This window comes from Lepidochelys kempii, chromosome 9 (assembly GCF_965140265.1).
Source record: "Lepidochelys kempii isolate rLepKem1 chromosome 9, rLepKem1.hap2, whole genome shotgun sequence".
NCBI classification, from domain to species: Eukaryota; Metazoa; Chordata; order Testudines; family Cheloniidae; genus Lepidochelys; species Lepidochelys kempii.
In genome coordinates this window covers 15,268,841-15,294,644 of record NC_133264.1, presented here as the reverse complement: position 1 = coordinate 15,294,644, position 25,804 = coordinate 15,268,841, and the positions used below count along the sequence as shown (strand labels likewise).

The following is a 25,804-nucleotide window of genomic DNA, read 5'->3' as shown; positions in this document are numbered from 1 at the left end:
CTTGAGGTAGGGCTCCGAGTAGCTTGGTAGTTGTAGGGCGGTATCAACGCTTAAAAAGTTTTGTGAATACTGACCAGCAAAAACTTATGTGCCTAGGGGACTTAGGTGTTTACAGGGTTAGGTGGCAGCTCTGCAGTGTTTTTTGAAAATGAGTGGTGTCTAGAAGACTTAGACACCTTCTAAATACAGTACCTTAGGGCTCTGGATCACACTATATTGTCCTCTGTCACTAGGAGTTGTTTTTGCATACACAATATGGTCATGAAAAAAGATGCACAACAAATACATTTTGATCTATTTATTGATTGTTTGTGTATCACACTTGCATCACACCTGCAAATTAAATTTTATGACCTCTTTTCCCCGGCAGTGGGAAAGAAGCAGAAACTGGTCATGCATAAGATATTACATGCACCCACACCAAGTATGTTGTTCTTTTGGTTTTGAACATCTTCACAAATACAAGAATGCAAACCCAACTGGGCTTTAACTATATTTTGTTACTTGCGCAGTTTAGCAGCTTAAAAGGATTTTAACCAAGTTAACCCACTATTTTCTCATTAGCTTTTTTTTTTTTAAGCGATGCAAGTCAGACAATCTTGGTGACCTTTTTAGTAAAAGATGGGTGGGGATACAAAAAAGGTCCAAACACTAATTTGGAAAACAAAGTCTAGGACAATATTTGGGAATTCAGGAATAGTCAGTACTCCCCCTCTGGAAATCGGGGCCCTTTCACATGTTTGTACTTGGACACCCAAAATCACTCGTCAATAGCCCGCTCCCTGCCCAGGCTCAGCTTCTGGGGACAGGAGCTGACTCTGAGCATGGCGGGGGGCTCCGGCGCACTTGGCTGCTGCCCCCAGAAGCTTAGCTTGGGCAGGGGGCAGCCTGCTGCTGCCGCAGCCAGGCGCTGTCCCAGTCAGCCGCTGTGCTGCACCGGGCACAGTCCCTGGCAGCGTGGCTGGAAGAGGAGAAGCTCTGGTCCCGCCCCTTCCTCTCTCCATCCCAGGCTGGCTGCTGGGGGCACTTGACCCTACTGGAGGGTCACTTGACCCTTTGTGCCCCTCCCACGCATCACCCTTGCCTGGTTAGTGAAAGCAGGACCTAACTACTAATGGTTCTATTAGGTTAATTTCTCTTTGGTTTCCCAGTGAACAGTTAAGTCCTAGACTGGTGCTTTCATGGTCACCAGAAACACTCTCCTCTCACTATGGATGAGGAGATCTAATTTGTATAGGGGAAAAAACTACCTACAAAAAGTAGTTAATAGTATTGGTCTATTTTACCAAAAATTCAGCAGGTTACTTAGCATGACTTCTAAAAGAAGTTTAAAATGTTTTTAGATAAATATAAACATTTGAAATATATAGGATTAAGTCCAATATCTGTACAAGGTAACAATGTGCTAAAAGCCCCAACTCTCACTGAAATGAATAAGGGTTGAAGAAGCTCAATACCTCCCAGGATTTAGGCCTGTCCAAATGCAGCTCTTCAAAAAATGTGGAGTCACTAGAGTAAATCAATGTACTGTAACACGGATTTTCCTTAATCTCTTCCAGACAAGAATCAGATTTGCCTCACAGTACATATTGGGCCAAGTTGGATTCTCAGCTGAGTTAGACTGGTGTCAGTGCAGTTACTCCAGTTTAACTCAGAAGAGAATATAACCTGTAAACTTCGATCATGGGAAAAACTAGAGCAAGGAGGCAAGAAGTAGAAATACAGAGGAGAACAAGCCTATGGCTTACATCAGGCTGATGTGGAATTTCTGGTAAGTGTCTTGTGCTGCTATACTCAACTAAACTGTTTCAGAGCCGGAATCCTGATTTCTTGTAACCCGTTAGAGGACACATTACGCAGCTTTACAACTCAGTACCATATACTTGTTACTTAGCTGCAAGGTAAAACTTGTTCAGATACTTTGATATAACAAGTTGCTGCTGTTGCTTCACCTTCATATAGTGCAGCCATTGTGGATTTCACATCAAGATGGCGATGACAATGAATAAATTCAATCCAGTTATCTACTTGCTACCATCTTCTGTGCCAAAAATTTAATATGCTTCAGTGCATGAAGGAACTTTACAACCAGCTCCATGACTATATATTCTAGCTGTGCTATCCATGTCACTACAGTTAAAATAGATCAGTAGTTCCATTATAACTTCATATTAGGGATTTATAACTGCCATAAATATATGCAGGGCTAAAACTTTTGCATACAAGTCTTGGGGCCAATTTTCTTATTATAGAACACAACCCCAAATTTACAGGGCTATTAACCACTTGGATGCTATTTTGTAGTACTATAGCAACTTTAGTTTTCTAAAATGCATTTTATAAGCCTGTAGCTGAGTGTACCTTAAGCTATTTTGGTACTGAGATTTATTTTTTGAAGTACAAGGTCTGATCCAGAGCCCAATGAAGTCAATGGCAAGACTGCCATTGATTTCAGTAGAGTTTGAATCAGGCCCATCGCCATAAAGGCCCTGAAATAGAGCTAAATGAAATCAATGGAAATGTTTTCATTGACTTCAGTGGAGTTTGGTGTAGTCCCTATGTTAAGATTTGCAAGCTAGCTTTCAAGTGTACACAGTAGCATTGAAACTAAAACCCTGGATCCATTACACTCCTGAGGGGGGGAGCTTTGAAATCAAGATCTGAGTCTGAACCTTCCTACATTTTGGGATATTTGGATACACTAGCCAAATTTTGCTCCAATTTACATATATGCAAATCTGAAGTATCACCACTGAAGGCAATTAATCAAAACCAATGTAACTGAGAGAAGAATCTGTGTCAGTGGTTTTACTTGGCCAGTTACTGAAATTGGCTTGGGCTGTGCACTCTGTGTGAACCTACAGCCAGAGATCAGTTTCAAGCTCTCATGGTTCAGCATGGACTGGGGCCCTCTCTTGTTAACCTTTCGTAATACACACAATTATAGCAACATCCTGTTGTTTCTTGCTGTGAACCCATATGAGACAACCAGGTCATTCTGCCATTAGCTCCCAGTCTATATGTGCATATACTAATGAAAATGGACCTCTAAATATCCATTTTAAAAATGTGGAAGTCAATCTGGTCCATCAAGTACATGTGTTTAGAACCTTCCCACAGAAATCAAGTACAAAAAAGGCTCTATTTTAAAATGTTCCATAATAAATTGACAAAAGCCAGGAAGGTGTTTACTTTAGTGCTGTAAATTTGCAGAGCACTGTAAAGCTGAGCCAGAGAAATAAGTTGTCTTTATCAGAGGGCATGTACTCCAATGGCCCAAGCTGGCATAGTACAGAACAATACAATACAGAGACTGAAGAATGGGAAAGTTTAACAGAGTCCCTTGTGGTATCACAGTGCCTCATTAACATTTACAAATGTATCTTCAACACCCTTGTGAAGTACAGAAATATGACTCCCTCTCTTACAGAAGAAAGAACTGAGGCACAAAAATGAAGCAAGTTGCTCAGTCACACACACAGTGGCAGAGCTCAGAACTACTGAAATCAGCTATCCCAAGTTAAAGCATTAGACTTAGATCGCAAGACAATTGCTCTTTCTGTTTTAGCTTAGAAGCTCCTGGCTTTTGTCAGTTTGTCACAGCTTACATTCAATAACAACAACAAAAACAACAAACATTATGCAAAATACACACTGTTGTAAGTAGTTTCCATGTCCTTGTCTTAACTTCAGTTGTGGTTGTCTGGCTATTTTAGAGAGGAGCTCAAGTTGCAGAACCTGATTCCCCAGTAGCATAGGCTATTCATATCTGGGATTTTGGTTCCATCCATGAGAGCGAGAAGATCCAGCTGCATAGTTCAGTCTGAATCTGGACTTTTAGGGTAAAGCTCATCTCTAGTGATTTTGCTTGCTACACAGGGGAAACTTCCTCCAAAAAGCATGGAGGACAATGAACGGAAGTTACAAGCACAGAAGAGACTCAGTGAAGAACAACTGTAAATGTTCAATACAAACATCAGTGCAAACCACATAGAGGGCTTTTTTATTTGTTAGTATTTTCATATTTTCTCTGAAGTGGCCATAAAGCTGAAATTTTAAAGGCAGGCATAGTCACAACCTTTGGCCAAAAATTCCATCAACTTTAAAGATGTAAATTCACAAATGGAATCTGCATTTGGTGGAGTTTCCATTGGTCCATAAAAGCTTGCACACCGCTTTGTCTGTGTGTAGGATCAATGTCTGTTAAAGTCAACAGAAAGGACCTACACGGGCTTCATTCTTTTTTACAATTTTTTTTAGCACTGTGCTTGTTTCAAAAAAGGACCAGATTCCAAAGTTGTTACATTTTGGGGGTAAAAAGCTTGCTTAGCATGCTTTAAAATGCCTTAAAGTTGGAACTGTTTTTAAAAAAAAGCTATAAATCTGTGTGCCTAAAGGCCAGCACCTAAATCCATATTTAAGCACCTAAATAAGTGGCCTGATTTTCAAAATTGATGAGCACCACAGCTTCCCTTGACTTCAGTGGGCTTTGTAAATGCTCAGCGCCTCTAAAAATCAGGCTACCCTTATTTAAGTGCCTAAAACCGAACACCTGTTAACTGAAAATTGTGGCCTTGGTGCCTAATGTTATGCACCCAAACTTGAAATTTTGACTAATAAGAATAAGTTTGAGGAACACTGATTTTCTTGTTGAGAACTGCTCAGTGTTCATTCACCATGGTTGCAATTGATGTCGCATCTGAATCTACAATGGATTAGTTTTTAATGGCGCGACAAGGTTGGATGAGACCGACTTCTCTTAAACCGAACACCTGTTAACTGAAAATTGTGGCCTTGGTGCCTAATGTTATGCACCCAAACTTGAAATTTTGACTAATAAGAATAAGTTTGAGGAACACTGATTTTCTTGTTGAGAACTGCTCAGTGTTCATTCACCATGGTTGCAATTGATGTCGCATCTGAATCTACAATGGATTAGTTTTTAATGGCGCGACAAGGTTGGATGAGACCAACTTCTCTTGGTGAGAGAGACAAGTTTTTGAATCACACAGAGCTGCTCTTCAGGTCTGGGAAAGGTACTCCGAGCGTCAAAAATTTAAATTCATTACTCAGCTAGACACTAAAAACCATGGACTGAACAGAGACACTGGATTTGTGGCTTATTACAACAATCTGTAACCCACTAACCTCCTCTTTTTGTCCTGTGACTGCAGAGATGTTAACGGGCCACTCTACCTTGAATGGTCCCTTAGCAAATATGCTAACTATTTATGAAAAACCATTTGTTCCACCTTGCATTTTGCTATGACCCTGGGAGTACCTTTCCCACCAGAGCTGAAGAAGAGCTCTGTGTGGCTCAATAACTTATCTCCCTCACCAACAGAAGTTGGTCCAATGAAAGACATTATCTCACCCACCTTGTCTCTCTAATATCCGGGGACTGCCCTGGCTACAACTACACTGCATACCACAGTGTTTAATAAATATTTAGCAAATTGCTATGCTGGACAAGGCTAATCAACTACTAACCAAGTAGTTAGTGACACACTACTTCTTGCAACAGAAGCTCTGTAACATAATCTTGAACAAATGAACTTAGATAGCCTAAAAGTGCACAACTTTTTTCTTTTTGAAATAGTGAGCTTTAAATTGACTGTTCTGTGCCTTCTAGAGAGGACTCACTTTCTTCACAGGTTTTCAGCAAGCCACTTTATGTAGCTGTCTCTGGTCCGATGTCCTGAAGAGAAATTGGTAGGCCAAATAGTAAAGATCATGCAGCCATGAAAGCAGTCATCAAAGTGATCAAGTGTGACCTCCACACCTGCACTCTCCAACCGTTTGGCATACATTATTCCATCATCTCTCAGGACATCATTCTCGCAAGTCAGGATGTAGGTCTTTGGCTGAAGCTGGAAAATTTCTTTTTCTGCTAGCAATGGAGCTGCACGTATGTCAAGTAGTGCAGGTATTTCCTGGATGATTTCGGCCTTCCCTGTGGGTTGTATCACAGGTTTGTAATTCTTTTTGAATGTTGAAGGCAGGAGAGAAGTCCAGTTCAGACGTCCCCTGAAAGAAACAGCCTGGCTTATGTCGAGGGAAGTATGGTTGTTGATCAGCATCGAGGGGGCAAAGTCGTAGTTACCATTGAAATAGTCTATCCAAAACTTCACCATGATGAAGCGAGGAAGAACAGGCATGTCAGTGTTCTGCTGGTATGAAGGGGTGTTAAAGTCCAATGCCTGAAGGACTGGATAGATTAAAGCCTGCAGCTTCAGTTTGTTGGTAACACTGTCATCTAGACTAAGCTGTAGGAAAAACACAGGACAGAATCCAGATTGTAAAAAAGCGGTCACTGCTTATGCTGTATCTGATCCTACATCACTGGTTCCACTGAAAGGAGTTACAATTCATTCCCCCAAGAGGAGAGAAACCACCATTTGGTGTTTTATGGACAAATGCTCTGCTGGTGTAACTCCGCTGCAGAGAATTTTGCTCTTAGTCTGGAATCTTAACAGTTTAGATCTGATTCTGTTCTCACCTGCACTGCTTTCACACCAGTGATTTCAATGGAGTCATAGCTGATTCACACCAGTGTAAGTGAGAAAAAGGCCATGTCTACCCTAGCAAGTTTATAGTGGCACAGCTGTACTGATGCAGCTCTATGCAGATTGGAGCGAGCTCTTCTGTTGACATAATAAAATCACTTTAACGAGCGGCGGTAGCTATGTTGGCAGGAGAAGCTCTCACGCCGACATAGGGCTGTGCACACTACCACTTATGCCAGCAAAACTTTTTTTTTCATGCCCTGGAGCAACGTACATTTTGCCGGCATAAGTGTCAGTGTAGACATGGTGTAAGACATGCCATTTCCCAATAAAAGGGCTGCTCTCCTGGGTGTTCGTCCTAAAGAACTGACCTGCTTTGGTAATTGCCCCTTATTGATTGATTAATGGCAATTGCCCCTAATTAAGGCCCCAGGCTGCCTTAAAAATTCCAACCAGATCAAATTCAGACTAATTTAAATTAGAAATACATATGGTATGAATAGCAGGGAAAATAGATTTTTCCTACAATTGAATTCAAACTCTTCTGTTAAATTGTCTTCCTGTGAGGAAAAAATGCCATTTCATTAAAAAAAATTATTTCCCCTTCAATTGTATTAAAAGAAATAAGTTCATTTTCAAAGACGGGCAGCTGCAAAAATTGCTTATTCACAAAATAGGGAACTGAATTTAGGAATTATGCATTTATGTGCCCAATTAGCCACTTATGCAGGCAAATAAAGGATTCACTAGCACAATGGGTAAGGTTGGTACCTAAATTGCACTTTTAAAATCTGGCCCATAACAACTTATAAAAGCAGTAAGACATTCTAGCATTGCTTGATTCAGAAATAATTGACAGGCCTTACTTGTGTCTAGCAGCTGGCTTTTACGGGGGACCACTACCATTCTATCTCTAAAGCTAGTCTGTCTCTTTGTGATGATGCAGCACAAATAATCTGTCTACCCATGTGCACTGCTGGAATATGGATTGTTATTGTGATAGATACAGACAATGGATTTTACCTGCTGGCACACAGCAGCAGCCAGATTTCCTCCTGCGCTATCACCAGAAATTGCAATTCGACCTGGATCAACTGAGTATTTAGCTAGGATATCAGACTGCAGAAAATACTTTGTTGCACGTAAAGTATCGTGGAATTGCTCAGGGAAATGAACCTCTGGTACCAGCCTGTACCTACAAAAGAAGAAAGAGGCTTACGTAGGATAATCATTATATGCAGAAAATGTACCTTTCTAGGAGGACTATTATGTACTATCAGGTGGACAGTAAAATGCAAAAATAACTTAGTTTAAATATTATGGTTGAAATATGAAACATTTAACACTTAAACAGTATTTAACTGCCTACATGTTATTATTACAACTCTAATTCTGAAAGTGTGATGCTAACTCACTGAATATGAATAAATTAGGAAATTGTTAAGTGGAACTTTTAAGTTATCTCCCAATAGAGGATCTCAAAATGTGCGGATTCATTCATTAATGTTTTTATCACAAAACCTGTAAAAAGCAGGTGGTGGTATCTGCTCGGTGTGGTGGCTGAATACCCTGCTTAGCCCACATGGGTACGGGTAAGCCATGTGTCCCCAACAGAATAAGGATACGAAATCAAAGTTATGGAGTTCCCTGTCCCCTGCATTTGTAATTATAGTTGGTGGACACAACAGTGGAAACATTTAACACAGCTACAGCATATGCAACATGAAATGAATGTGGGCCAGGAATAATAATAATACCTAGCTCTTATCTAGTGTTTTTCATCAAAAGATCTTGAAGTGTTTTACAAAGGAAGTCTGTATCTTTATCCCCATTTTACAGTGGGGGGAAACTGAGGCATGAGTGAAATGACTTGCCCAAAAGCATCCAGCAGACCAATGGCTGAGCCAAGAATAGAATGCAGCTCTCCTGAATCCCAGTGCAATGTTGTATCTGCTAGGCCTCCTTGGTCTTCAAAAAACAGTGGGAGATGAATGATTTTTCAGTCATTACTTAAACCCTTGGGGGTCTCAGGGTTTCTCTAGAGCTGTGTAAATACCACTGACCTAAACTGAAATTTGCGGGGAGGAGGGGGAAGAGGGGATTTTTGATAATCAGGATGAAAAGTCAAAAGTTTTTCAGTATCTTTAAAGCTTTCTCAGGATAGGAAAAAACTGTTTCCCGTATTCCTGAAATGTTCAGCTTAATTTAATAGAATCATAGAAATGTAGGGCTGGCAGAGACCTCGAGATTTCATCAAGTCCATCCCTCTGTGCTGAGACAGATTAAGTATACCATCCCTGACAGGTGTTTGTCCAACTTGTTCTTAAAAACCTCCAATGATGGGAATTCCACAACTTCCCTTGCCATCAGCCCATGAGCGGCAATAGAAAAGCTACCCTTTTCTCTAGTGTTCACAGCAGGCGAAGAGTCTGGTTTCTTTTGTTTTCCCTGTTAGGATTGTTGTGAGCAACTGGCCATTCTGAGCAGTCGTTTCTGCCGAGGCAGAAGTTAGCATTTGTTCTCTCCCAACTTGTGAGCCGAATCGGAATGGTGGTATTATGTGAAACAAGTTTGCAAGTCAAACTTGTGCCAGTAGGCAGGGTTGTAATATAAATGTGTCTAACTGCACCGGTTGGAAATGTAATGTTTTCTGACATTTTAGATCCGCAGAAAAAGACTGTCAACTCCTCCACTCAGGAAGCTAACAGGATAGCCTTGGACATTGCTTCCTAAAGTTGTGGCTGTTACAGAAAACACCCTCAGAAAGATATTCTTAATCAGTCAGCCTTTTGTTCTCTCTCCCCAAAGTGATCTATTGTATTTAAAAAATCTCACAGGCCCTGCAAACTTGGTTTTGTTCCTAGAGTAGTCTTCGGCTGATACTGCAAGCAGATACTGCTGCTTGGAAGCTACATCATCCTCAACACTAGGGCACCAGGAGTCTGTCTGGTGGGTAGACATGGGGTTGTGATGACCCTTTCTCTGTTGTGGGATTAATTTGAGGCTTGCAAGTCAGGCTGAGTCTTTTGACCATGTTTTTGCCATGGAAAGACAGGCAGCTGATTAAAAAGCACCTTCAAAACTTGCTCCCTTGTTTATCATGCCAGCCTGGCAACAACAACGCAGGCCCTTGTGTCTAATAATAATAATAATTATACTTAGCTCTTATATAGTGCTGTTCATCAGCAGATCTCAAAGTGCTTTACAAAGGTCAGTAGCATTATCCCCATCTTACAGATAGGGAAACTGAGGCACAAAGAGGTGAGATAATTTACCTCTGGTCACTCAGCAGGCTAGCTGTACAGTCAGACATAGAATCCTGGTCTCCTGAGTGCCAGTCTGCTGCTCTATCCACTAGGCAACACTACCTCAGAAGGTGTTTTTTGCGATTCTTATTCTCTTAAGCCTTGTATAGCTTAGTATGTAAAGGTGTGTTGCTAGAATGTTAGCTAACATGTGCTAACCAAAATGACAGGCCTCAACTCTACCAGCTTAGCATACGTTAGAGGCAGTGTGTCTTGTCTACGCTAGCTAACACCCTTTTAAATTCTAGTCTAGATACGGCCTTAAATTTCAGCCTGCTTAGGATGCTCACTGATTTGATCTCATTAATCTTGCCCTGTGGGGTTTATTGAATATAATGTGGTGGACTGACTAACACTCTTAAATGCTATCTCCTGTATCCAGGATAAGAACTGATTCACCGTGAAGCACGTGCCTTTGCATAAAACCAACGTGTGCTATATTAGATCATACTCCTATATTCTACTGACTGACTGTTTTGCATCCAACAGAAATTATATGTGCAAAATAAATTTCAGGCATAATATTGAGATAAATAAGTTTTTCAGATTCTTAAAACTATTTAGGCTTTAGAAAGTAATCTGTTTATTACATTAGATAAAGTAAGATATGATAGGCCTTTGGGAATCCCCTCTACAACTGGATAACAGATTGGGTATGCAACATTCAAGTGAGAAGATGTGCAATTAAACTAATGAGAAATCAAATTAGACTGCACTGAGTACAAAAGGCTTGATTGACAGAGATAATGGTTGGGTAGAGAAGACAAACGGCTCACCAAAACAGGCAGGATTACAGCATCATAAACAAGAAAAGGAATAATAAGGGACATTTCAATATTGTGATAGCCACTTGTCTGCAATGGCTAACATCTTGCTCATTTATTTTTGTGTTTATTAGAGGAGACAATTAAAAGGAGCTGGAAACAACTACCCTTAAATTATATTGGAATGAATACTGTACCAGTAAAATCAATTCTGCATAGGCTGTAATTTGTAATGAGGCTGTAATTTGATCATGAGAATTGGCAAATAATCTCATTAATTCAGTCACTGGCCCCACTCTTCTGTCAACTTTAATATTTTCATTTACAAAAGAAAAGTGCTTAATGCAACCACTCAAATTTCCCTCTTCTGGTTTATTAGAGTAGCCCATTAATGTACTTAGCAACTTAAGAGGGTTGTTAAACTAAGACTCCATAAGGTAAAGAGAAGGGCTAAATTCACCACTGCCTTCCAGCTTGTGTAGTGATTTGCACTCGTGCAAAGTGTGTGGCAGTTATCAGGTGAGGCACACATCCTGGCAAAGTAATCTCTACACTTGTGTTTGATACCATCACCCTCAATGAGGGCTCTGCCATCATGATATTTTATTATGCTTGATCACAGAAAAACCTGTTGGTAAGAAACCTGACCACTGTGAACATACCTTTTGTGCTATTACTCTTCCTAATTCTCAAGTTACATACATTTTGCCTTTAGATATTTGCCCTTGACTGATCTAGTCTGCCGTTCCATCTGTCTGCTCAGTTCCTTATATTCTCTCCTACATTCTTCCATCTCCAAGCTATTCTCTTTCACCCTGCACCATTTTTCCACTAGTTTATACACCTTCTCAGTTACCTACGGAGCACTCCAACAGTGACATTTCAGAATGTGTGCTTCGGTGGTTTTGAGCATAACAGTTTTCATTTTACCTCCGTATGTTGGGATTGTTCTCCTTCACCTGTCCCAGTGACTCAAACCCATTGTGGACTGAAGTTATATAATGGTTGTTGATTTTGGATAAGTCCAAATGTTGAATGTCCTATGTTTAAGTTTTAATTTTGTTTCACGCTAACAGCTGATGGTCTGCACCAGTCTGCACTCAGGAAAGTCTATGGTCATTGTGTACTTGATCTCTAGTATAGCTGTATCATTACATAGTTGATTTGGTTCTTTGTGATACCGTCAGGTAAGCTCCATGTGTGGACAGAAAAAGACTAATGCCTATGTTAGAAATATTATTTGAGAGCAGCAGATCCTGATGTCAGAAATCAACACATGCAAACTTATGTACTTTGCTCACATTAGGTGTAGAGATGGCAATAACCCTGAGAAAGTTATTATGGAAGGAATGGTAGCAGGGATGACAAATGAGGAAATGGATGGTATGCTGCAGATCACTGTAAGGTCAGCATGAAGTTAGAGATGGATTGTGAAGACTTCCAAAAATTCTGTTCTGATGTCACCAGTATTCAGACATGAATAAATGGATGTACTTACTTTAAGTGTTCGGGTGAGGTTAGATCAATGTATCAAGTGTCTGTGTTTGTGGAGGAGAGGGCACAGCAGGAAATAGTCTCCACTGCATGTTTTAGTTAAGCAACAGTGGTAAAAATCAGCTACCAATTGAAGTTCTATACCAGGGATCAGCAACCTTTAGCACGCAGCCCACCAGGGTAAGTCCCCTGGTGGGCCAGGATGGTTTGTTTACCTGCCACATCCGCAGGTTCGGATGATCGCGGCTCCCACTGGCCACGGTTCACCATTCCAGGCCAATGGGGCTGCGGGAAGCGAGGGCCAGCACATCCCTCAGCCTGCACTGCTTTCCGCATTTCCCCCATTGGCCTGGGATGGCAAACTGCAGCCAGTGGGAGCCACGATCAACTGAACCTGTGGACACGGCAGGTAAACAAACCGGCCCGGCCTGCCAGGGGGCTTACCCTGGCGGGCCATGAGCCAAAGGTTGCCGATCCCTGTTCTATACCATACCTTAATACAACTTAATTGCTTCTAAAAGAACGAGAAATATCCTTAGTTCAAATCTAACTCACAAATCTCAACCTCCTGCTGGGAAGCACAATGACAGTGACCACTGAGAGAGACAACAGTCCCATCTGCTGACTGGAGAGATTGAGGGATAGGTATTTCTCTCTTCCTTCAAAGGGTGAGGGGGTTTGTGTGTGTATATAGAAAGTGTGTCTGTGTTTGTATTGTGATCTCGATCCTGCAAGCACTGATGCACACGAGTTACTGATTCATCTGAGTAAACCCACAGTTTTTAATAGGATTACTCGTATGCATGTGTTAGCAAGATTGTGGCTTTTTAGTTCCAGTTAAAGTGGTTCCCCCTCACTCCCTTTTTACTATGTACTTTTAAATGTCCTGTACTATTGAGGGTGCCATTATCTCTTATAATGAGAACAGAATTCAGATACCATTCTAATCCACTGTCATTGAGAAGGGCACAAAATACCAAGTCCTGCTAAAGAGACTTTTGTCAAATGAAAACCTTTTAAACAAGTCACGACAAAGAAAAAAGCAATTAACCCATTCATAATCTATATTTCTAAATACTTTAAGATTTTGTTGATTACTCACTCAACTGAGACAATTACAGCATTCAGAGATTCTGCCATGATCCTGCAGAGATTGTTATAGAAGCTTGTTCCTGGGAATAAGACGACCAAACGTTAGTGGGAGACAGTAAATTTTGTGAATATGCATATTGTACACAGCTTTACATATCTTTAGATTCATAAGAAAAACAGCAAGCACTTATATTCAATCCTGCAAAAACCCCTGACATTATAATAGACACTCATTATTATCAGTAAATCTTTATGCAAATGTAAAGAAATGGAATGCAGTCAGTGTATAACAGCAGGTACCATGATCTAATGGAATGAACACAGTTTGTGCACTCTCTTCCTGGCTTTGCCATCAACTTATTGTGTGACTTCAGGCAAGTAACTTCACCTCTCTGCCACAGTTTCACTTACCGCTACCTAACTGCACTGGGCTGTTCTGAGGATTAGTGTCTGAGAAATGCTATTTTTGTGCATTTTTGTCATTGTATATGTGGTCGTGATATTATGCATGCTGGACTTGAAACTTTCAGTTCCTACTCAAGGTAGTAGTCCTATTAAAGTCAATGGGACTGCTCACCTGAATCAGGGCAGCAGGTTCAAAGCCATCTTATTTCTCAGGGTGCTAATTTTCTTTAATTCTATGCCTCTTCAGTTACTGAATAGGTATTTAATGGTGGTGGAGGATATAACAATGTATTAAGCATCTCTTTAAAGTACACAGTCTTGAGATTTAATATTTAGCAGTAATATTTCTACCACTAATTTTTACATCTCAAACTGCAATAATGTGGTTAGAGTTACAGTGATCTGAGTGAAGCACTGTAATTCTGAAGCACACACTCTGCCCCTTGGGAGTGCTATGCAAGTGTTACTACAGAACCAGTGCAGCTGACCAAGTTCTATAAAGCATCACTAACAGCTACCTATGACAGGTCTTCCTAAAGACTGCACTGGGCCACCGGGGGCGGACCAGTCATTGTGACCCTGGAGGCCACGCCCCCTCTTGCCTGCTGTACGTGCTCCAAGTGGAGAACTCAGATAAAAGGAGGCAGGCCAGTTGCGGGAGTGGGGGTACGCTGCTGGCTCTTGCAGAGGTACCTGCAGTGCCCCTGGTGGTAAAGCCCGGGGACCAGGTCTACCTGCCAGCTGCCGTGACTACCGTGGAAGCCGAGCTGCCACCTGTTGAGGAAGCTGCTTAAACTACGGCCCAACCCAGAGAGGCATGAGGCCTCTAGACTGATTGTTTACCGTCCCGGGGCTGCATCCTGTTTGCTGCTTCGCCCTGCCCAGGGGGCTAATTCCCTAGTCTGTTTGGTTGTTTGCTGCCCCAGCCAGAGGCTGCCAAGCTATAGACTAATTGCTTACTTTGCCCCACGCAGGGGCTGCAGCCTGCTTGCTGCTTTGCCCTGACCAGGGGGCTAAATCCAGAGACTGTTTGATTGTTTTGCCACTCAGAATCCACGGATTTCCCGTTTAGGTGACCCCATCGGGGAGCCAGGCCACAGGTGGCTGAAATCAGCCATGTAACGGGGAAGCCAACTACCGAGTGGCAGAGTGGACTACCCCCATACTGGACTGATGGGGGCACCCCAGCTTGATCAGCAAGGCCCCGCCGTTACAGGGCTAATTGGGAGAATTCTGTGAGACTAGAAAGGTAGAGAAATTTTTAATGGGTACAGTTACTAATTATGGACCAAATAGGCTGGCATTTCCAAAAGTGCCTACGTGATTTAGGTACACACATCCAACTGAAAGTCAAAGGCACATCTGATAATCCCACCCATAATCGTTCTTCACACTAAAACTGTCATAGGGTTAAGCAGTAATTAAATCTGCACCTTTCAACATACAATATGCTTTATTATCCTCTTGGAAGCACAGAAGATGAAGAGGGCATGGCCTTCAATCTTCACCCCAACCAGGCAGATCTTAAGGACACCCACAGGGAGTGTTTGCGCTCACAGCCCCGCACTGAAGATTCTACTCCCTGACAATAGTGTGGCTGGATTAGTGGCCAGGCTATCACTGTCTACAGCTGCGCACTACCTTCCACATTCATAGCGTGTTAACTTAACACCACTCTAGGCAACTTTGATGGCCAAGGCAGTTTTCTGCTAAAAACACTGGTTTTCTAAAGGAGCAGGCCATGCAAAGTGCCTGGTCTCCACCTCCCTCTAGCTGCCTCTATCCCCTGCAGTCGCACATCACTCCAAATACGTGTAATTTAGAGCCAGTCAAAAAATGGGAACATTTCCACAAAAAGCTTCAACATTTTCAACTACCTATGAGGTGATTCTTGCAGAAGGATAAACTGCTGCCTGGGGCTTAGGCAAAATATATCATGTAGCCATCAGTCCCTAATCGTTTGGTCAGTGTTTACTGTCCTCCGTGGCATGCAACACAGAGACCATGGTGACCTACACCAGTGGTTTTCAAACTGTGGGTTGTGACTCAGTAAGACACTGGGTCGTGGAGGCTCTGGTCAGCACTGCCGACCGGGCCGTTAAAAGTCCCGTCGGCGGTGCTACCCGGCTAATGCAGGCTATTTCCTACCTGTTCTGACACCCGCTGCACCCCAGGAAATGGCCAGCAGCAGGTCTAGCTCCTAGTTAGGGACGCCACAGGACTCCGTGTGCTGCCCCTGCCCTGAGCACTGGTTCCTGGCCAATGGGAGCTGGGGGAGAGGGGAGAGGTGCCTGCAGGTGAGAGCCATGCAGAGCCGCTTGTGCGTCTCTGCCTAGGAGTCAGACCTGGTGCTGGCTGCTTCCGGGACTCAGCGCGGTCCACAGTGCCGGGACAGGCAGGAAGCCTACCTTAGCACCCCTGCTGCACTGCTGACCAGGAGCCACCCAAGGTAAGTCTGCGCCCAAACCCCACACCCCAATCCCCTGCCCTGAGCCCGCCCATACCCAGAGCCTCTTCCTGCACCCCAAATCCTTCATCCACAGACCCTGCACTCCCAACCCAGAGTCCTGATGCCCTCCCGCACCCCAAGCCCCTACCCCAGCCCAGAGCCCCCTCCCACACTCTGAACCTCTCATTCCTGGCCCCACCCCGCAGCCCTCACTCTTGTACCCCAGCCCTGAACCCCTCCCACACCCCAAACCCCTCATCCCCAGGGCCATTGGGTCGTCAGCGTCAACAATTTTCTTCAACTGGGTCACCAAAGAAGAAGTTTAAAAACCACTGACCTATACCAGCTTGGTCATGAAGGAGTCCCCATAAATAACTCTCTACTCTTTTCGGTATGTGTTTAAAATAAGCTTCTGATTCTTTTGCAGCCATGTGCTGATAAAGAATGCACTTGTTTTCTGTTTCAGGATTACTTTTCTGCCTCTTATGGCGAGAGTTGGGACAGTTACTATAGACCCAGGGTTCCAGCTCTCATTAGGTTCAGACATGTCTCAGAGAGCAAAACTCTCAGCTTCTGGGTGGGAGAACAGCTTTTAGTAACACTGAATCTGCTGTGATGAGAACATATCATAATCCACTCTAATTAATGACAGACACATACTTGCACTTGCCAAAGCCCATCCTCCTCCATGGATGTAAACGACACTACGCTTTAGTGTTTCATCTCGCTTTGGAGAAGGTTCAAACACTCTGACTTCCACTCCATCAAAAAGGGCGTCTGTTATCTTAATGTGTTCAGAGGACGAGGGCTCCAGCTTGTCAAAAGTACCAATCACATAATTCAGAACTCTCAAGTGATGGCTGAGTCTTAGACAGTGAACCAGGTTGCACTAGGGAGAAATTGAGGAGTGGGGGAAAAAAATAATTTGTTACTCACAGGCTTATCCTACTATGTTGCATTAAATATCCTTGCAATTTTCTTCAAATGACAGTACCTGTAACTAGACAGGCAACAGAACTTAACACCAATGAGGTAATGATGTCAAAGCCTTCCAAAGTTATATTATGACAAAACTGTGCCACCCAAAGAATTCTCAGGGCATGTCTACACTACAAAAAAGAGACCCAAGGCAGTGAGTCTCAAAGGCTGGGTCAACTGACTTGGACTCCTGGGGCTTGCACTACATGGCTACAGTGTAGTTGTTTGAGTTTAAGGCTTAGCCCTGAAACCCAGTGAAGGAGGTGGGTTTCAGATGCTGAGCTCCAGCCCGAGCATCTATGCTGCTATTTTTAGCCCCATAGCGTGACTCCAAATCAGTTGACCTGGGATCTGAGATTTCCTGTCCCAGGTCTTTTTTTTTTTTTTTTGGCAGTGTACACATACCCTCAGTTGTCTTAATATATATTTTGGGGAAAAAAAGCACAATGAGCACTTGGAAGATCAAGATGGCAGTGGGTTAGAACTGAGACACTCCACCTTGAAAAGCACAGTAAGATAGAAAAAGAATCGTCAGGAGTGGGTAGCACGACAGCAGTGGTTCTCAACCATTCCAGACTACTGTACCCCTTTTAGGAGTCTGATTTGTCTTGCATACCCCCAAGTTTCACCTCACTGAAAAACTACTTGCTTACAAAATCAGACATAAAAATACAAAAGTGTCACAGCACACTATTACTGAAAAATTGCTGGCTTTCTCATTTTTATCATATAATTATAAAATAAATTAACTGGAATATAAATATTGTACTTACATTTCAGTGTATAGTATATAGAGCAGTATAAACAAGTCATTGTCTGAATGAAATTTTAGTTTGTACTGACTTTGCTAGGTCTTTTTATTTAGCCTGTTGTAAAACTAGGAAAATAGCTAGATGAATTGATGGACGCTCTGGAAGACCTCTGCATACCCCCAGGGGTACACGTACTCGTGGTTGAGAACCACAGCACCATAGGACCCTTAGAACTGCTGAACTGTGTGTCAATTTCTTCCAGTAGAGGGCAGTAATACACATATACAGTAGTCATTTTGTTATATTATTACAATTAATTTCTGCATTTCTCATAGTGTATTGGGAAAGTTTAGGTGTTAATAAAATCCCATAATCACAAACTTTTCTACACTTCCAGTGAAAATATGAACCATAAAGATCCAAATTTTCTTCTTCTGACTTTACTAGTCTGAATTGCATCACCTAGTTGTTAGGCAAGAGTTAAAAATTCAGTTAGCAGCTGAGACAGAAACCTACGTAACTAACAAACAGAAATACCAGCGGTCCAAGGATAGTGGTAGCTGTAAACACTTGATAGACTTACATGGTCAGATGTCCGCACAGTAACTCAGCCTCTTGGTAAGAAAGAACAGTACAAACCCCTGCACAGCTCTCCGGATATCTGTGAACACTCATCCCCCCCACCCCTTCGTCTTAAGAATAGTCACAGATAAATAATGTAATTAAAATAGCTTCTATGTGTATGTCCTGCTCCTGTCATTATCATGTTAAATGTTCTCTCCCTCTCTCTGAAATAATGTTTGTCTCTGTAAGTACAAAATAAATGCAAATAAATTAATAAGAAAAGGTATATAATTGGTTACTGTAACACTATACTTTTGAAGCTGTTTATCAGTCTTTCAGGTACCTTGAATAAACCTCTTCAGTATTGTCTGTGCTTGCCTGATTCTAGGGGAAAAGAATCTCCTTGCTTCACACAGTAAAGCCTGCCTTGCTTTCTACAAGCTGAAAGAGTGTGAGTAGCTCACTCAGTTGGGGCCTCTGCCTCAGTTTATTCTTCCCTAAACTGATTGCAATAATACCTGCCTTGTAGGGACAGTGACTGTGAGGCTTAATTCATGTTTAAAAAGCCGTGAAATCCCTGGAGAAAAGGTGCCATAAGTGTATTCTTCTTCTTGTGTATAAATGATTCATCCTGAAGTACAAATCTTTTTACTTTCAGTAAGTTTCTTCAAGGAGAAATCTCAATTACTGAAAACAAGACTGAGAGCAGGGAGTTTGTGACTGAGAGGCAGGAATTGGTCTCAAGGGAACATGGTGGTGCTTGCTAATCAGCCCATCTGTGTTTGCTGACTGAATGTTTAGCCTCCTAGGATAAGATCAGAGCACTAGAAGCAGAGCGGGATGGGAATTTATTTCTACCCACTGAGCCCTTTGTTGAGATGCAACAAGAAAACCAGCACTGGCCTAACTTTTTACCTATGTATGGGCTTCAGGGATGTCTATGCTGCAGTTGGGAGGGTGCTCCCAAGTGCAAGTAGACTGACATGCACTAGCTCTGCTTGAGCTAGCGAGCTAAAAACAGCAGTGTGGCTGTGGCAGCACAGGAAGAAGCTTGGGCAAACCCACCCTATCGACTGGGGACATTCAGGTGTCTAGCCCGAGCTCCTGTCCATGGCCACGCTGCTCCTTTTAGTGCACTAGCTTGACTAGACCTAGAGCATGTCTGTTTACCTGGGCTGGGAAGTATGCTCCCAGCTACAGCACAGACATACCCTCAGGATGCAATTCTGGTATCTGACTTCTTGTACTTTGTTTACGCATCTTGCCCAGAGAGGATAAAGGACCTACTACTACCAGCTAAGGGAGATCCCCTTCAGCCGAAAAGGTAGAGAACTGTTTCCCAATGTACATACGATTTATATAGTAATTGTGCTTGCAACACATCATATTTTTCCCAGGCATGCTGTGGAAGATCCAAGAGGGGATGTGGAAGGGAGATATCAGGCCAAACCACCCAGTGCACTATGATAATGAGGCTACTAGTGGGTATTTTAAAAAAATAGATGGGTTGGAGGGGAGGTCTTTCACTATTTTGGAAGGCTGACCACTTGTCCTGGCTGAGGCATGCTAGAAACCAGGAAGGAGTCTGAGCCCCTTTTATAATTATTCCCAGCAAGTCAGAGTGTTGATCTGGGAGGTAAGGGGAATGGTTACCAAAAGCCATGGGAGCTTGATACCCAGTAACATTAGAGGAAGTGTCAGAAGTGATATTTTACTTTGTGAATAGACCATGGATAAAATTTTCAAAAACACCTAAGTGACTTATGAGCCTAAGGGCTTGTCTGCTCACAAAAGTTTTACCTCTAACTATACTGGTGCAGTTGCAGCAGTAAACACATACCCTTAGTGTGGATGCCATTATACTGGTATAAAGGTCTTTTATCTGGAATAACTAATCCTGCATGGGAAGGGGGGCTAAATGATACTGGTATAAGGTATCTTTATACCAGTAAGACTGCATCCACACTAGGGGTTGTACTGGTATAACTTTAAAAAAAAAAACACTAAAATAATCACTCTCCCTCCCCCCCAATCAAAATAGTTATACCAGAATAAAAATTGGGTCGAGACCATGTCTCGGGAGAAAAAATCAAAGGTCATTTAGGCTCCAAAGTGCCATTTGGAAATGGGTTTTAATACTACTAAGTGTTAATCTTTTGCTGATTTTTCCAATTCATTTTAAGGATGTGTATTTCACTGATTATCAGAGGGGTAGCCATGTTAGTCTGTATCCACAAAAACAACGAGGAGTCCGGTGGCACCTTAGAGACTAACAGATTTATTTGGGCATCTTTCGTGGGTAAAAAAGCTTACTTCTTCAGGCATGCATCTGAAGAAGTGGGTTTTTTACCCATGAAAGCTGATGCCCAAATAAATCTGTTAGTCTTTAAGGTGCCACCGGACCCCTTGTTGTTATTTCACTGATTGTTAATAAAAAACAGTCCTTTGTGTTTACTACATCTCTGCACTGTTATTTTCCCTGGTCACTTTCCAGTGGTAAGCCTGGGAGCCTGTTACTGCAGGCCACAGTGTCAAAGCTTTCAGAGGATGGATAGTTTAACAGAAGCACACTATTCCTACAAATACAGAGGGATAAAGCCCATCTTTTTGTTCTGTGTATGTCCAGCACCTAGCACAATGGGGGCCTCGTCCATGACCAGGACTCCTTGGCGCTACGGTAATATAAATAATATTTCAGAGGAACTCCATTGAAAGAAGGATTTGTTGCATGACTGCAGATTCCTTGTCATGGAGGCTTTATTTCTTTGGGGCCATAAATCTAATCTCCCACCTATGGTACTTTACAAAATTTAGATAATCAATATTCAGTACAAATATGCGGCATTAACATTAATCCAACTGGTGTATAAAAAAGCCCCTAAACCACCTTCACTACATGTGCCTTTAGAAAGAGGCAGGCTTTGAAGTATGCCTAATTTTATAAATCTCAGCTTCAATGGACCAAGGGGGGCAATCCACTTCCAAAGCTGAGAGGCACTGACAAAGGATGCCCTCCCAGCAGCCTGTTTAAACTGCGGCAGTATTACGCTGTGAAAGAGATGGCTTCTCAGGAAGCCAGGTTCCAAAATGTTTATGGTTTTATTGACTGAACACCAGCTCTCTGTGTTTAAGAAAGCCCTCCCATTAAAAAGAATACAAAAAGTATCAACTCAAACCCTGGAAATGCTGAATGCACAAGACAATTTGTACCTTTGAATTTCAGATCATACTATTCTCCCTCTGTTCCTCCCATAGGAAAATCCAATTCAAGGTTGAATGCAGGAGGGTTTCACTCACACATGTTACATTAGGGTAAATGTAAGTCAATGTGGATCAGAGAACTACCCCCACGCTTCCTTTGAGGTTCAAAGAAGTTCAGTAAAGTTATGTAATGCTTTGACATCTAGCTGCATTGACTTCAGTGGAGTTGTGCTGATTTACACCAGCTGTGATCTGGCCCTTTGTGGGTCTTGTGGTTGTTCTGAGAGGTTATTCTTTAGCCAAGGAAATTTTGTGAAACCGTTTTTCTGCCTGATCTGCTGTAGTGCAACAACCAGCATGTTCATAGAATCATAGAATATCAGGTTTGGAAGGGACCTCAGGAGGTCATCTAGTCCAACCCCCTGCTCAAAGCAGGACCAGTCCCCAACTAAATCATCCCAGCCAGGGCTTTGTCAAGCCGGACCTTAAAAATATCTAAGGAAGGAGATTCCACCACCTCCCTAGGTAACGCATTCCAGTGTTTCACCACCCTCCTAGTGAAAAAGTTTTTCCTAATATCCAACCTAAACCTCCCCCACTGCAACTTGAGACCATTACTCCTTGTTCTGTCATCAGCTACCACTGAGAACAGTCTAGAGCCATCCTCTTTGGAACCCCCTTTCAGGTAGTTGAAAGCAGCTATCAAAGCCCCCCTCATTCTTCTCTTCCGCAGACAAAACAATCCCAGCTCCCTCAGCCTCTCCTCATAAGTCATGTGTTCCAGTCCCCTAATCATCTTTGTTGCCCTCCTCTCCAATTTATCCACATCCTTCTTGTAGTGTGGGGCCCAAAACTGGACACAGTACTCCAGATGAGGCCTCACCAATGTCGAATAGAGGGGAACGATCACGTCTCTCGATCTGCTGGCAATGCCCCTACGTATACATCCCAAAATGCCATTGGCCTTCTTGGCAACAAGGGCACACTGTTGACTCATATCCAGCTTCTCGTCCACTGTAACCCCTAGGTCCTTTTCTGCAGAACTGCTGCCGCGCCATTCGGTCCCTAGTCTGTAGCGGTGCATGGGATTCTTCCGTCCTAAGTGCAGGATTCTGCACTTGTCCTTGTTGAACCTCATCACATTTCTTTTGGCCCAATCCTCTAATTTGTTTAGGTCTCTCTGTATCCTATCCCTACCCTCCAGCTTATCTACCTCTCCTCCCAATTTAGTGTCATCTGCTAACTTGTTGAGGGTGCAATCCACACCATCCTCCAGATCATTTATGAAGATATTGAACAAAACCGGCCCGAGGACCGACCCTTGGGGCACTCCACTTGATACCGGCTGCCAACTAGACATGGAGCCATTGATCACTACCCATTGAGCCTGACAATCTAGCCAACTTTCTATCCACCTTTTAGTCCATTCATCCAGCCCACGTTCAGGGAAAGGAGCAAACAGGTCTTGCCCAGATTGTTCATGTTAGCTCACATTCTCTCAGGATAGGGAGCCCTCATGTCCAATAGTTAGGGCATGTCCCTGTTTCGTTTCACAGAAAATTGTTTTGCAAATTTGCAGCTGCCTGGCTACCTGCAGGTCTATCGCATGCTGTCACCATACCCTGCTCCCATGAGGCCTCCCTGCAAGCCCCACCCATTACATGAGTGATGGAGCCAGCCCACTCCCACTTATGGGACTTACTGTTGTCAAAAAACAATCAAAGGGAAGAAACCTACCAAGTTCACACATTCCTGTACATCAGGGTTTAGAGAGACTGAACAATTTCTGTTAGACCCAGACACTCTTTATCTTAATTGTGCTTAGTGCTTAGCTACCAAAGTGACAGGCGCATTAGAAATATCTTTGATATATGCAAAGATTCGTTATCATTTCTAGGGACTGAGAATGTGCTGGTTACTAAATGAGAAAGTCTTGTCCCCTGGACTTTGCAATCAAAATCTACAGTATATGGAATCAGAGACTGGTTCTGACTCTGGGCACGTCTGGTTGTGGCAAAGCTACTGCCAACTCAGTGTCTGCAACAGAACTCCCAATGTTGCTAGCACCTTTGGAGTTTAACTATTGTGAGCAATGGCTGGGCACTTAGGGTATGTGTACACTGCAATTAAAAACCCACAGCTGGCCCATGCCAACCAACTTGAGGTTGCGGGGATTGGGGTGACAGGCTGCTTAATTGCAGTGTAGACGTTCAGGCTTGGGGTGGAGCCCAAGCTCTAGGGTCCTGTGAGGTTCCCAAAGCTCGGGCTGCACAAGCCCCAACATCTACAGCGCAATTAAACAGCCCTTTAGCCCGAGCCCTGCGAGCCCATGTCAACTTACATGGGCCAGCTCCGGGTGTCTAATTGCAGTGTAGACATATCCTTAGAAAACTTCCTGAATGGAAGCAGGGCCACAGAGGCTTGGTTTGTGTTTGACAGGGTGAGGCACAGCTTCCTGGCAAGCACCCAGCAGAAATAGGAGTGGTGAGCATTTGTGTCTCTGTGAGTATAATCACTGCCGAGAGATCACAAGGCCCTGAGGCTATGTATGAGTTTAATCATCTGAGGACTGTCATCCTTGATTGATTGTGGAGAAATGTGCCAGCCCCTTCCTCAAAGCATGTCACTTTTGCTTCCTTCCTCCCTTTCTTTGTAATCACACTCCCTATGTCTTTCTTGTATTTCTGCATTACATCTACATGCCCTCTTCTTTATTAATCTTTCCTGTACCAAGGTCAACTTTATTGACCTTATTCCTTAGCCCTGCCCAAGCTACAGTTTAACTGAGTTTGTAACCAGTTAGGGGCCTGGCTGGCTCTCAACATGAGTTGTGCTCGCACCCCGTGTGTTTAAAACTTGATTGGTATCTGGATTTCCCCACCAGGAAGTTTGCCAATACAGCGGGAAGCATTAGACTGGCATAATGGTTCTACACTGCCCCCTGCCTCAAAGCCCCTATATTAGGCTCTTGATGGGATGAGTTGGAGGAGGAAGGGGTTGTGGCAAGAGCAATCATACTTCAGTTGTTCTGAGCTATGGATGGGTGGGGAGCGTTGCAGCTCAGTCATAAATTACAGCACCCCTGAACCAAACATCAGCCCAGGGTCACAGCCTGCTGGCATGTTTATCTTTCTATCATGGGTTCACCACAGTTACTTTGCTGTGTTGGCACAAGAACTTGCCAATGTTTGTGTAACCAGTTTGACTGGTCCTCCTTACCCAGAGCTCTTTGTGGTAGCACCCTAAAGCAGATTGCCATATGTGCAGCTGATGCCATATCTTTCAGGCACTCTCATCTGGCAAGAAAGATTAGGATAGCTGCCCATACTTTCCTAGAATGCACTTCTTACAAAAAAAACCTCATGGTTAATCAGACTGATAGGCAGAAAAGTTGCTGTGTGGACATAAACTGACCCATGTTTCTTGTAACTGGTTACACCCACCATGCCTGTAACACGCAGCAGAATCTTGGTTGTAGTGTGGACAAGGCTTTAGTCTTTATACTTTCTCTTCTTTCTCCCAGGCTTTTGGTTCTCATATTAACTTTCTGTCTCTTCTCTCTTGGTTTCTTTCTCACTTTCTCCTCTGATCTCCCTCACCTTCAACCTGTTCCCCCTTTCCTCTCTCATTCTCTGCCACACTCCTATTTCTTCTTACTATCCCACCCTGGTGTTGTCTCCCCCCATGCCAGGAATATGTTGCCAATTGAAAGTGAGAGAGATACAGAAACACACACACATGCTGACCTCCCACAATCCCGTGCTCTGACACAGCAAGGACAGTGAATTAATATAGTTAGTTAGAAAGTAAACATATCATTTCCACCAAGAAACTGTAATGTTTAACTGTCACACTGTCTTTATAAAATTGTTTTAATAACATGGCTTCAGAATAGTCGAGAGGACAGTTAGGTATTATATGATTAGAAGCAAGTAAAGTCAAGTTTCAGAGTAACAGCCGTGTTAGTCTGTATTCGCAAAAAAAAGAAAAGGAGTACTTGTGGCACCTTAGAGACTAACCAATTTATTTGAGCATAAGCTTTCATGGTATTCATGGTAAATAGGCCCAATGGCCTGTGATGGGTTTTTAGATGGGGTAAGATCCAAGTTACCCGGGAAAGAATTTTCTGTAGTATCTGGCTGATGAATCTTGCCCATATGCTCAGGGTTTAGCTGATCGCCATATTTGGGGTCGGGAAGGAATTTTCCTCCAGGGCAGATTGGAAGGCCCTGGAGGTTTTTCGCCTTCCTCTGTAGCATGGGGCATGGGTCACTTGCTGGAGGATTCTCTGCTC

General features: G+C 43.0%; 1 protein-coding gene across 1 annotated transcript in view; it reads right to left on the bottom strand.

Annotated features, from left to right (window-relative positions):
* Positions 1-283: 283 nt before the first annotated feature.
* The window catches only part of NCEH1 (neutral cholesterol ester hydrolase 1), a 28,662-nt gene continuing 3,141 nt past the window's right edge, over positions 284-25,804 (bottom strand). Inside the window, exons 2-5 of the mRNA XM_073359369.1 lie at positions 16,676-16,904; positions 13,172-13,241; positions 7,530-7,701; positions 284-6,266 (exon numbers count right to left, since the gene is read on the bottom strand). Coding sequence (XP_073215470.1) covers positions 5,649-6,266; positions 7,530-7,701; positions 13,172-13,241; positions 16,676-16,904 — 1,089 coding nt within the window. The 3' untranslated portion in view covers positions 284-5,648. The remainder of the gene's footprint in view (positions 6,267-7,529; positions 7,702-13,171; positions 13,242-16,675; positions 16,905-25,804) is intronic.